At 28.9% G+C, this 14,482-nt stretch overlaps 1 protein-coding gene across 2 annotated transcripts in view; it reads right to left on the reverse strand.

Moving 5' to 3' along the window:
• Positions 1-709: 709 nt before the first annotated feature.
• The window catches only part of LOC132714183 (zinc finger protein GLIS3-like), a 57,082-nt gene continuing 43,309 nt past the window's right edge, over positions 710-14,482 (reverse strand). For both annotated transcript variants that reach the window (XM_060696971.1, XM_060696970.1), the window contains exons 7-9: positions 8,240-8,339; positions 5,875-6,185; positions 710-5,477 (exon numbers count right to left, since the gene is read on the reverse strand). In XM_060696971.1, coding sequence (XP_060552954.1) covers positions 5,353-5,477; positions 5,875-6,185; positions 8,240-8,339 — 536 coding nt within the window. In that variant the 3' untranslated portion in view covers positions 710-5,352. The remainder of the gene's footprint in view (positions 5,478-5,874; positions 6,186-8,239; positions 8,340-14,482) is intronic.

Consider the following 14,482-nt stretch of genomic DNA (forward strand, 5'->3'; position numbering starts at 1 on the left):
TTGGGGTTTGCTTGTGGATTTATTCAGTATTTGTAAAGTTCTTGCCCTTTACATAGTAAAAGATTTTTAGTTTTCAAAAAATATTTGACCTAGAGTCATAAGATTGACAGAACAGTGGAGCGGTGGGGGCACCCGTGTCCTATGGACACATTTCTAGTTTAAGTACAAAATAGAATTTTTGGAATGACTTCTATTCCCTTAGATAACCTAATTTCATATCACTTTTGGATAATTTATCTAGAAAAATATGTAGGCATAACAACTTTAGTATTAAGGACCATCTGTAAAAAGCATGATTGCAGTTATCAAAGGTAATACATTATTATAATTCTGTACTCCCCTAGTTAACAGATATGACAGTTACAAGTGCATTATTACACAATATATGCACAGCATAAAGAAAGAAAGCTTACATGTTGTATGACAACATCAATAAATGATGTCCGGGCAAATCACTTCTACACTTGATGAAGGTCAACATATTTTCATAAATTATTTTCTATAACCATGTTAGACTGGAAAAAGATATTTATTTTTCTTGGGTTGTAGAATAATGCATAGTTTATTGTTCAAATGCTTTGTAATAAATTATATTCCTGTGCATTTGAACTCAAACCATGCATTCTACAACAACACATTCAAAATTGAAATCTTTTTCCTTAATGCAGGTCTACTTACAATAAATAAAGGGTTTAAAAACAAGCAACAATTATTTTCTCAGACCGTTTATTAAACATGATTGTAACAATGACACAGTGAAGGAATAGAAACAGACTGGTAGCAAGACAAAAACATAAGGCACTTGACAAAAATAAAACATATTAACCAGTCTCTCTCCAGGAGAAAACCAGTCTAATTCCATCAACAAATCAAATTGCCAGGTCTAAAAATAGCCACCAATCAAATGTTCTGATTTGAAAATTAAAACAAAACTGTCACGAAAACTAAAATTGATATTCTATTTTTCCTTAGAATTAATTTTCTTGCATGTAATAAGTTTTTTTTTCAAACAACTCTATTGATTTTTTAAAAAAAAGATTTTCTAATAAGAAGAAAAATGTGATACATCTAAAACAACCTTGACAATAGATTTGCAGTGGGAGAATAAATCAATTTGAAAAGCAAATATATATACACATTTGTAAGAAAGGGAAATCTGTAATGAATTTCAAATACAAAACTTTTGAATTAAAATTCAATTTGCAAAATGGAATGTTCTTTAATGGAATTCATAAAATATCTGTCTAACAACAGTTTAAATGATATATCATAAAAATACAAAAATTTGGTCCTAGGGTAAAAATATATCAAGATTTTTTTCTTCACTTGATTAATTAATAAATGGGCAGGAATATAGTAAAACTTTGTAGATGAAAAATAAAACTTATGTAACTCTATGACAACAAAGTTATGTACAAAAAAATAAAGAAAACAACACAAAAAAGTCACAAAACTTAGCACGAGACAATACGTAAACAAAACCATATAAAATATAGTAGCACGAGACCGTCAACAAAATCAGAAAGAAATATAATACAATACATATAGAGAAGCACTTTCATAATTGATGAGGTTGGCTATACTATATAAAATGTTCAGCACTTTGGACCTAATGTAACATTCAGGGGGTGTAGGTGTGCTTGCTTACCACACTCATACAAATAAAACAACTGTGCTCAAAAAACAACTAAAAATGACCTCATCCACAAATAACAGGAATTTTTGAGTCTAACAAAAAGTTTCTTTTTCTTATTGAAAAAAAAATGTTCCAAATTTTTTCACTCTTATAAAAAATAAAAACAAACGAATTTGAAATTCCTTATAAAATAGACTTGGGATGACATCATTTATTGTCTTAAAACATTTGACAGTTTACAAAAACATCTTGAGGAGGAAGAAGTACTATTTCCAGCAAATACATGTTCCCTCCTATACTGAATGTATTTGTGTAACTTGATATTGTAAACTGCCTGATGTATAAGACAGCTTTGTGCATGGAAGGTATATATTCAAATATTTTTTTAACATACCATATTAGGTATACATGTCTAGCTGCTGTTTCAAAATGAGGCATGAATGATTTATGTTGCTCACTAAATGACATACAAGTGGTTACCTAGTAAAGTATAGTTATGATATGTACCTGTATTTTGGATTTCTTTCCTGAAACCTAGACTGAAAATTATATACAAAATCTCCTTTTAAAATATCAGAACATTGATCAATTCTAAATCTCTTTTAATAAATTATCTATTACACACATCTATGAGTTTACATCATTCTGAAAACGCATATCTTTGAGTTTACCTCCCTTTGTATACAACATCCCTTAGGTATTCAGCTCTATTAGTTTACAACCCCTTGTTTACAGTTCTAGGAGCTAACCTCCTTGTGGAAAATAACCACTCTGCCCAGAACTATCTTTTGACATGTAACAATTATCAGTGTACTAGTGTTCCATAAATCACAAACTCTAAAGAGAAATCTTATATATTTACGAAAATCGAAACATCCAGGTTAAGTGACTGTAAAGAAATCACAAAATACAACACATCCTAATAGCTTATAAAGTTCCTGATTACACAGAAATATCACACACAAATTGTCTCTATTCAAATCTAGAATAAATGGATATTCATCAGACAGAATGTATCATGATCTATATTGCATGATTTTTTAGCACTAAAACTTAACTTTTTTTTATTTTCTATCTACTTTAACATAACACATTAAAACTCCCTGTGAAACTTCCAGCCTTTTCATAAACTAAATATGTTCTAAATTCATAAAATCATGGCTAAATAAATGTTTTATAAAATGAATGATCATATACTAGGTGATGAAGCATCACAAAGTTCAGAGACAGGTATATTTCCTATAATATACAATAAATAACGAATATATCTTACAAAAATAACCATGTAAATAAAACCCAAATTCAAGGCAAACCAGGAATGGACGGATACTTAAAAAAATTATACTTTTTGGCAATTTTGGAATTAAAATGATGAAGAATAAAGATATTATTTCTTAACATTGTCATGTTAACAATATTGTATGTTTCTATTCACCTGTAAAAATAGATTTTTAACATTGTATAATTTTTTTCCCTCTAAATATTTCTAAAAATTTGGCAATAAATAGAATACTTATACTATGTATTTGTGTGTGTTTGTAGATAACATTATTTGTTTTTCAATATAAAATATTTACAAATGTTGGAAACATCTATAAAAATTATTTGAAATTATATAAAATTTGCACTTGCGTACTTTGTAAATTATTTTTATAGATATTTACATCGCAACAAAAAATAAAAACCACACACAAATTGTTTTATTAAAAGTATATCACACACAAAAAATGGAGAAAAAAAATAAATACATATGAAAATTAATTACAAAATCAAATGTTTTTTAAAAAAAAAACACAAAAGAACAAAAACACATTTATCAAACCTTCACGATATAGAAAAATATAACTTCTTAATAGTAATTTGTAATTGTTACATGATTAACAACAAATGTGGCTAACTGGAATGGGAATAATTAATATATAATAAAAACATGTGTATGATTTTTTTAAAATAATCAAATACAAAATTAACAAGGTACTTGGCACTTGTATCACAATACTAAAAAAATAAGACATCAAAATGAATATATTATATATACATACATATATTGTTATCCCCTGTTTCTGTCCTAACTAATAACAGAGAATGATGATACATATTTGAATAACTATAACAGGATTTGATCACAGAATATTTTCATTTGACTTGATTTCACAATCAGTAAAAATTCCATTCTTAACTTATATTATTCAACATAAGCTTGACCACAGTTGTATATATACATGTATATAAAATTACCTGGAAGTCTATGTGATGATACAAAAGTTAGACTCATTTTCAAATGCACTTTTCAAGTCATTTTTTTCAAAAGTATAATCTTAAGATGAAGGAATCTCTTTGTGAAATAAAATTTATTATGTTTTGTGTGCGTGTAAGAGATAACAGGACTGAATTTCTACTGACAAAAAAATCCGGAGATTAAGAAATGAAATGATATTACAAAGTCAAATATTAGATGCGATAAAAACTACAGACAATGATGATAAATAACCCCACTGATAGATGATTTACATATAACCGGGGCAAGATGTATCAGCATAGGTGCTGAAATCAAAATCTTTATGCATTCAAATGATAATTATGATTTTAATTCCAAGATATGAAAAAAAAAAAAATCAAAAAAATTATGTGCTTAACTCCTTTTAAATTCTAGTTTTGAATATGACGAGAGAAAAAAGATGTGACACTCTGATACATGGAAATGATAATAGCCCTTGTTACTATAAATAGAGATACTAAAAAAATGATGAGACATCGTGGAAAAAAGAAAAATAAAGTTAAGGATGTTTGTCATGCGATGGACGGAATCACAATATCACATGATATTTAACGACAATACTGATTTGTTTACATACAAAATATAACAGCTTTTATCTATATAAAGAAAAACTTGCGGAAGAATATCTATTTTTTGCGAAAGAATGCGTGATTGATAATTGTACGTAGATAAATTTGCTTTTTATGGTTTTCCTGCAAAATCTGAAATCTAATATCTATATTTTGACGTAGAATATCCTTGCTGTATTTGCTAACTAGTTTGATACCAATACTGGCTCATTTTGCTGGAATCATTGTTAAAAAAATGTTTAACATATTAATGCCTTACTTTGCTATTTCAAATTTAGAAATTATCTAACGATTGAAAATTCTAATTTCAAAATACTGGTTCTTAGTCTGTCTACAGTAATCCTGTTAATTGCAAATTGTACCAGTCAATATTGTTTTTTTGCATCGGAAATGGGATTTATTTAACAAACTTAAAAGAACTTCTATCAAAAACAACCTTGAAACACTATAAGTTAACAACATAATCACATAAATTATACTTTAACAAATATATATGAAACAACTTCAACACTTTTGATATATTAACTATTATAGAATCACAGTACTTTGAACATGCAACAAATTTTGTATTCCATAAAAACAGTATACATTGCCATAACCAAGAAAAACCAACATTGGTGCAAGCATTTTGTTGCAAAAACAGAAAACGTAACATTTTGCAGACTTCAAAATTTCTGCACAGAAATTGATTTACTTCAAATGAAGTGTATTATTTGTGCACTGATCAATTTTATGTACATTTTCTTCTTAAGAGTTATTTCAACCTGTCAATTTCCATTCCCATTTTTGTTTCTCATGAAAACTAGCAAGCTAGTCTATATTTAAAATAGTGACATCATCAAGTGTGGTCACATGACTATCATGTGACTTCAGGTGCTGCCATCTGCCAAGATTCCTCTACTGACAGGTCTATCTACAGCATTCATCTGCAGAAACTGTTGCTGCATTTCTTCTCCAGGCATTCCAAGATACGAGGCTCCATCAAAATCAAATCCTAAAATATGCAAACAATTTGTTTAATTAACATCGAATATTTCCTCAATTACAATGTTTGTTGCAGACATGATGTTTCCATCAAATCTTTTTTGGCACATATAACAAATTTTTGTAATGGCTTCTGATGGTAAAATATATCCATCAAAATATCTATATACATGTAATTCTTCATCAAGAAGAAACTTTGTTTATGATTCTAATTTAAGACTGTCGCCTTACTTATTTTCTTTAACTTGATATTTCTAGTCTAATAAAAGAAAAAGCCTTAATTATATTTTGTACTTTATATTCATAGAAGTATGTAGGTCATATTTCATTCATAAAATTCTTCCTTTTTTTTTATTAGGTGAACTATCAACAGCTTTAGTTATGAATACAATCGTGAATATTCTTACCAGAATTATTGGACAGTCCTCTCTGCATGTCAGTGAGATTGAAGTCTTCAATCTGACCTTGCCACGCCACATTCTGCATACGGCAGTTGTTGTACGAATACTGGGGTGTCGGCATGTCCGGGACCCTTGCTTGCTGTGGATGCTGCCCACCATTTTCCATCCATTGTTCGTACATCTCATCAGCCTGCGGGTATGCAGGTGGCATCATACCAAGTTCCATATTTGGGTACATGGCACGATGACGGAGATGAGGGTGCGGCCGTCTGCCAGGGCTTAACATGTCCGGCGGAGCAGGGGAGAAACTGTGCATTCTGTAAATATAGTAAGTATTTCACTTTAATGTTATTCAAATTTAGCATCATTTTCAATCTTTAAAATATCTTTTTTCTACAGTTACCAGTATGTAGTAATATATTGGAAGAAGCAATGTGGATAAAAACAGTCTCTATGATCCTTAGATAAACTGACTTATCTACATCTCAAGCATTAGGTAATAGCTTTCTTATATAAAAGTTTTAACAAAACCTATATAATCATCTTAAAATCCAAAAAGAAAATCTCCGTCTTATTTCTTAGGCTTGCTTTTAATGGTTACCTATTATTTAGTATTAGAATATACACAAGTTCCCAGCAGAAACACTTGAAGAGAGTTTCATATCAAGTGGCCCTGATTGCTATTGATTATGGTTTAGCACCGGCCATTGATTTTCTTATTGTCTTATCTTGTTCCTCGTTTATATCTCACTTTAATTGTTTTGCTAAATTTTCTTTCTACAAGTTTGGTCGATCAATAAAAGTGAGTGATTATAAATAGACAGTACAATAGAAAGATAGGGACAATCCTGTTGTCACACATCTTACATATTTGGATCATTTTTTTGTAGCAACAATCTTCAATACTTTTGATTCCCACACATTTAAACCAAACTGATTCACCTTTCTACAAATCTGATGCATATACATGAGAGTTACTGTGTTTGAATCTCAGAAGATATGGCAAGAAAGTTATTGACAAGTACAATATATTTCATAGAAAGCCAAATACAATAGAAAGTTTGTAGTAAGTTATCAAAGGTGTCCATAGAAAAAAGTCACTATGTTTTCTACCATTCAGCACATACAGTTGTAGGTTTTTTGCTTGGTATTATCTTTTTCATGTATTTACAATTATAATTTTACTTCTATATATTTCCTCTTTCAATTAGTTTCTTTTCTTTCCTAAAAAGCAGATTAAAAATTATAAAATTGTTTATAAATGAGATAATATTGATATTAAATATTTACTTTTCTCTTAAACAAGGTGGGTTATACCCACTAATACCCACTATATAAACAATTATTCATACTGGCAAACTGATCAAATAAATTGTCTAACATTTGTATTTTATTATTTACTTTGAACACTTCCTGAAATAATTTTGCCTTCAAAACATTGATTGATTTCACTAAATAAACTTTGTTGTTTTGTTGTACTGTTTTTTTTCCCCATGTGAAACAAAATGTCAATACAAGTAATTAAAATAAGTTGAGAACTATGCAAATATCATTTTTTGTTTTAATATACACAATATAGCGACACAGTGACATTTTTCACTGGCTTCGAATCTGCCATGTAGACACCTTGTTCTTAATAATGGAAAGGCAAATTAAGTAAATAAAAGAAATCTACCAATACTTTTTTATTATATAATATTTTGTCATTTTCATCATACACACATATTGTTACTTTTGTTTTGATAAATAAAGTGTACTAGTGAATTAATTACCATGAAATTTATTTCTGTGCTTTACTTTGATGTCACAGTGTCAATTAAAGTCCTCAAGCAATTACATTAAAGTTTATCATAAACATTTCCTATTCTGAGATGATCAGAAAGTGTCTTGTATTGGACTGATGTGTATGTTTTAACAATATAACACTTACTGGTCTTGTATTGGACTGGTGTGTTAACAATATAACAGTTACTGGTCTTGTATTGGTCATATAAGTATGCTAACAATATCACACATACTGGTCTTGTATTGAACTGGTGTGTATGTTAACAATATAACACTAACTAGTCTTGTATTTGACTGGTGTGTATTTCTGGTCTTGTATTGGACTGGTGGGTATTACTAGTCTTGTATTGGACTGGTGGGTATTACTAGTCTTGTATTGGACTGGTGTGTATTACTGGTCTTGTATTGGACTGGTGTGTATTACTGGTCTTGTATTGGACTGGAGTGTATTACTGGTCTTGTATTGGACTGGTGTGTATTACTGGTCTTGTATTGGACTGGAGTGTATTACTGGTCTTGTATTGGACTGGTGTGTATTACTGGTCTTGTATTGGACTGGTGTGTATGTAAACAATATAACACTTACTGGTCTGTTGAGTTTTGTGAGTCGTCCATTGCACTCATTGGACTGTTCTGCATGCTCATTGGCGACTGTTCCATACCCGATGGACCACCAAGACCATAGTCTGAAATATACATAGATCATTTCATTTCTAATTCTGGTATTTTACAGAGCACATTCATTTACAACTTCATTACAACAACTTCATTTACATAGAAACTGCAGTCATAAAACACTCAACATGCTAAACGGGCCCCAAATTATGTGTTATATACATGTTCTATTTCTGGACACATTTGGTAACTTTAAACTATATTTATAACATATTTTAAACTTCCTTTGTATTACATATAAATATATATAATATCTCCATAGCAACATATGATGATGACAACATAATTTTAAATTCTACAAAAATGAAAATAAAACCACTTGTTATTTCCCATACAAAAATAGAAATCCATAATGTTGTTTAAGTGTTTAATTTATGGTCCATGACTCATTCTTTTAAAAATAAAAAGATAACATTGGAGTGTGTTTAAGACATTAAAATTCTTAAAAATTTTGCATCAATATAAAATTACAGCTGCAAAAAGAAACACAAGTATATTTGTGTGTATAAATGTGGCCTTTTATGACAGGCAATTTCTGAATACAAGTATTATAATTATGTATTACACTACATATAACTATTATCATTATGTACATGTAATGAAAATTGTATTTATTTTTTCAAAGAAATTCATTATGTTCTTATTGGAAAAACAAAATGGCACCATTTAATTAGAATTTTTCATGGTGAAATTATTGTCCTCTCCTGACTCTTATTTATTGAAATTTGAAATTATTTGAAAGTTGAAATTATTCTAGCTGACTCTTATTTATTAATATAAATTCATAAGTCTGATGAGAAAAACAAATACATGTATGAGAAAAATTTCCAATGACCTCAAGATCATTAGTAATGCTGGAAATAAAAATTCTATGAAATGACTCATACTTTAGTGTTGTATTATATTTAATGTTTATCCCCCACCTAGTCTTCAAGAATGTGACAAGTAGCTGCTAGGGTGATATTTCTGTTTCTAATATCATTTTTTAACTATTTGAATCTTAAGGTAACAAACAAATTTTGGCATCAAGTCTAATGTAAGAAGACAATATAAACTGTCTATTCCTTAATTTTTTAACATTAATGACCTTGAACAGTCTTGAAAAATTACAATGAATTGTATACATATTTATTAATCGAAGAAAGAAAAGTCTTGTAAATAAACTTTGACTGAGAGGTTCTGTTCAAAACATGTAAACTATTAATAGAAATAAAGTTGTGAAAATAAATTTTGAAAAATTTCAATTGTAAGAAAATTGAAATGTAATACATGTAGAAACAGCTATTCACTTTTTATTCCACTTTCAACCTTCAAAATTCAAAACTTTTATCTTCAAACAAATCAAGATTTGCATCAACTGAGGTAAGACAGTTGTTTATGCATGTTTAGTTTCTCTTTAAGGAATAAACTTTGACACTGCAATTCTTTCACAATGCTTAAAGTTAGCCACGCTCCCATGGACATAGACTGTACTGAAAGGAATGTTTGTTTGACATTTTTAATACACAATTATACAGTGCAGAGCTCTAGAATGTTAAGAAACGCAAATCTCTTAAGAGGACAGGTAATTGCCACAAGTTGACGTAAGATTGTTAGAGCTCACGTCTTAACATCAGCTCCTTGAGAACTCCCCCACCATCAATGTTGCCATGCTTAAATCCTCATAAAGAAAAGTATATTATATGTTTAATGACTCTTGCAATTTGGAGTATCTGTTCAATTGCCAGAACTTTTACATCTTAACAGTTTCTTCTTATGTCTTTTTTTTATCTCAACAAAATATTTTTACTATTGTTTTATTTAATTTTTGTTTTAGCAATACTTGATATTGAAGTTTTGTCAACTTAAAGATTTCAGTACTTTTCATCAAACAATAATACTGTAAGAATGCAGAATCTTAGAATTCTTAGATATAATATAAAATGAATAGTGAATGGGTTGTTTCCAAATGACTTTGAACTATCCAAGTAAGATTTCTGTGAAACATGTATGCATCCAATTGTCCAATATTCAGTCACAAATTGATAATATACAAAAATAATAAATCTTCTCAAATCCCATGGTCAAGTTTTTTAATATTTTTTTTATTCACATAACAAGAGCATGCTCAACAATTCTGAGTGCTTGATAGTAAAACAACAGCCTGGATAATGTAGAAATTTGTAAGTTTAAAAAGGGCCATAATTCTGTTAAAATCCATGTTAGAGGTATGAGCCTTGGATATTGAACACCTACTATGCTCTAAAACGAGAGTGATGGGTTTCAACCTATTCCCTTCAGTAGTTTTGGAGACACCAACTTGCATGTGACGTCAACATCTGGGTGAATAAAATAGCTCTCCCTATTCTTTGAATAGTCAAGCTAAAAAATGTTGCTTAGTTCAGTCTTTACTGAAGTAAGTGTTTATCATTTAGACAAGATTTTGTTTTACTAAAGTCTTCATTCCAGCCATATACATTATGTTAGTTTTTAAACATTTAGACAAGATTTTGTTTTTACAGTCCTCACTCTAGCCATAAACATTATGTAAGTCTTAAAACATTTAGACAAGATACCAATACTATTTCAATGGTAAGATAATATTAAAATATTGCAAAATAGATGTACATTTTGTTTACAATGATTTTTATCTGAGGAGACAGCTATTTATTTTGACTATTATCATTTGTTATGCCTCATCAAAGGTATTTTATCATGTGATTTAATACTATTGAAAATCATGCTATTTAACTGTTCATCTGGGGTCACACCATTGATTTTCATTACTTTACATTGGGTGTAGAATTAATCCTGATCTTGATCAAGAAAACATGATCATTTAAAAGCTATTTATATTATTTACGAGGCAAAGATAAACAGAGTTTCAGGTAAACAAAAAAATGCGATGCAGTGTTTGAGTTTGTACTTGGAAGAATAGTTCAATTATTATGCCATGTCAGCAATTTCTTCAGAAAACGCGCATTTCAAGCTAATTTACATATAATTATCTTATTAAAGCAATTAAATTAAGAGATTGTATTGTTAAAACTTTGAAAAATTTATTCTTAAATCATATACATGAAATTACTTCTTTTGTAGGCATTCACAAAATCAAATGAAAGTAAGAAACAAGAGGAATGTAAAAAAAACCTTGTTATTATTTTTAATTTAATTCAATTTAATAATGTTTTCATATTTTTCACGATTTACCATACAAACTCGCTAAAAATTACATTAACCCTTTCAGCATTGTCTTTACATACTTTTAAACTATAATGCAAATAAAATAATTAAAAGTCTTTATTAGCTTTAAAGTTATTTCTCAAAGCTTAACAATTATGAAAAGAGACAATTTAAAAAATTATGACATTTACAAATAATCTATCATAAGATATTTGAACCCGATGACATTGTAGGCACCTAGAGTGATCTTTATCAAAGGAATGGCGCCGTTTCTAATCACTATTTACACAATTGAAACACTTCTTAAATATATATCAGTCTATTTAAAATATTTTATGGTAAGTGTCCGTTTAAATTAGTTTTTCAGTCTAAGTGCTGATCTATTTTTTTCCTCGCTGAATATAAGGAATGTTTTAACAATGATGTTCCATCAAATGTTTTCATATTTAGAGAAACATGATAGTTTTTTTTTTTTAATTTTATAAATTGTGGTAATAGTTTGTAGTATGTTATATTGGTAAGACAAAAAACTGCCTTAATCTTTGATCCATTATTACATGAGATATAACAGTTTTCCACTGGCTGCGTAAAGTAACAAGCTATACCAGGTAGCCTCTTTTTTAACAAGAAAAAGTTTGAAATATCATTTTTCAGGAAAAACATTTGTAAGAATGTACATTTTCACAGCTGATGTATGGTAGTCGATAATTTCCATAATTAAAATTCAATGCTTTATAATTTCATAATAAAAACGGGTTAACATAATACGGTAATTACATTTAAACACCATTAGATAGAAGAAAACATTTCCTGATAGACGAAAAAAAGAAATTGTGTGATTTTAAAATTGCCTTTCTTTAAGAAAATAACTTTAATGTGAATATAATTATATAGATAAGTCACACCCATGACTTGCTTTTTTTATACCATAAATGACTTTGAATTACAATCATTTCAATGCAATGAATGTTTAGAATGACCCTATTTCTTCTTGTAACAAATGAATCAACCTTTGCAGAATAGGTTTTTGTTGTTTGTTTTTTTCTTGCTCTATAAATATAATAAGCAATTCCATAGTAGGACTTAATGGCTGATATCAGTAAAGTTATCATCTACCATAAAAAATATGACAAGCTAAATAAAGCTGTGTGCTATTGATAGATACATGTAGGCTGTTTTTTGTTGTTGTTGTTTTTTTTAATCCAAAACAAACTGTTGACAAATTGCTTTTTGATTGTTTCATTGTTAGCTTTTAGCAGTTCTTTTTTACTAAAATGAATTGTAAAAATGTACAGTAGAGCAATAATAAATGTAACTTTTTATCTTCAAATATGAACATGAACATTTTGTGAATACAGCTTTCTCATTTATAGACAAACATCTTTAATCATATATTGTTTTTTGTTCGTTTTGTTGTTCTTTTATCTCTAATTATTTTCTGACTTTGCAATTTAAAATTGGCAGATTTTTTTTATAACTATGAAGTGGCAGTTTTCCCATTGTAAACAAGTAGACTAGTAAAATACATCCCTTCTCTCTCAAAAACCAAACTAGCTTGACACACGCTGGTACAGGGAGTAATTCAACCCTCAAACATTATGAACTGCCATTTCATCTATTTATACAACAATCTGATTAACAAACAATAAATGCATTGAGAATTCCTCTTTAACCAATTATTATTTCCCTTAACATAATGTAAGTTCAATGCTATATCATTTTCTAAAATTATGAAGTGTTTTTAAAACTAGAGTAGAAAGAAATCTTTTGTTAGCCTTAAAAACCCAGACGTAACACGTTTAGTAAGCATAGCTCGGCGATAAAGTTAACTTCAAATATTCTTAAGTGTTTCGTTCAATACTTTAACGGGTCAAAAGCGGGCAATCTTATAAATAAGTAAAAAATAAATATACTTTGAGTTACAATAAACAATGCATTAAAAAGGAGTGACGTTAAAGATCGATCTAAAGATAGTTCGGGCGTATGATTCAACTTATTAAAAAATAATGTCTGAAATCAAGCGGGACATTAAAAAAGTAAATCTCTTTTGTTAGTCGGTGTATAGTGTTATGCTGTAAGGTAACATTAAATCAGTTATCTGTGTATAGAATATCGTTTGACGTCACGCAACTATATAAGTTCCGACTTCAAAACTGTCAGTCAACTGAAAGACTCATCAATGATAAGTAAGATAGGTTTGTTTTGCGAGACATTTAGGGATTTGGGCATTGTGTTTGCCTTCTGCACAAACTGTCTGTTTAAATCTCATTAAGACATATTACATTAAAGGTTATGTCCCACAGTAGTCTCGATATTATAAAATTATACGCTTCTTTTTCCAGGACTTTTCCGTAACTGAAACATTAGTTCTCCATTACCTACGGTAGGTAATTAAACATTAACCTACTAATTACATGTTTTAAATTTGTATAGACTATATTAAGGTCACTATTACTTCAAAACAAATCTTACTGGATGAAATAAACTTCGATTTTCTTAAATATTTTCTGTTTGCTATCAGTGTGCCCTGTATTTCGATCTATCTGAAACATGCTGACTTAGCTGAATTGCAGAATTATTAGCTTGTTTTCAAGTTCATCAACATCAAAGAACCTTGACTTGTACATAACCTAACAAACAATACTTAAGATTATCTTAAAAACTTGTTTAAAGAAACCTTAAAAAGATTTGAGAAGTTTGTTTTGAAAATAGTAAATAGTCGTCTTAAAGTAAACAAGGAAAACTTGTATTTAGTCTGTCCAATTTTCTCATCATAATCACTAGATTTTTACATTTGGAACTTATTGATCCTTCTACTTTTGTTTATTTTGCAAGTTATTTTTACAGCCTATGTTCTGTAAGATATAATTTTGTAACAAATACCTGTATAGAAATTTCCTGTCAATAAAATTTTTGTCTTCCTTATTTTTGTTGAAAAGAAACTATTATTTAATATTGAACCATGAAACAATGTTGGGGTTTCAACTTTTGA

The sequence above is a fragment of the Ruditapes philippinarum genome, unplaced genomic scaffold, assembly GCF_026571515.1.
Source record: "Ruditapes philippinarum isolate M1 unplaced genomic scaffold, ASM2657151v2 ctg474_1_1_1_1, whole genome shotgun sequence".
In the NCBI taxonomy this organism is placed as follows: Eukaryota; Metazoa; Mollusca; class Bivalvia; order Venerida; family Veneridae; genus Ruditapes; species Ruditapes philippinarum.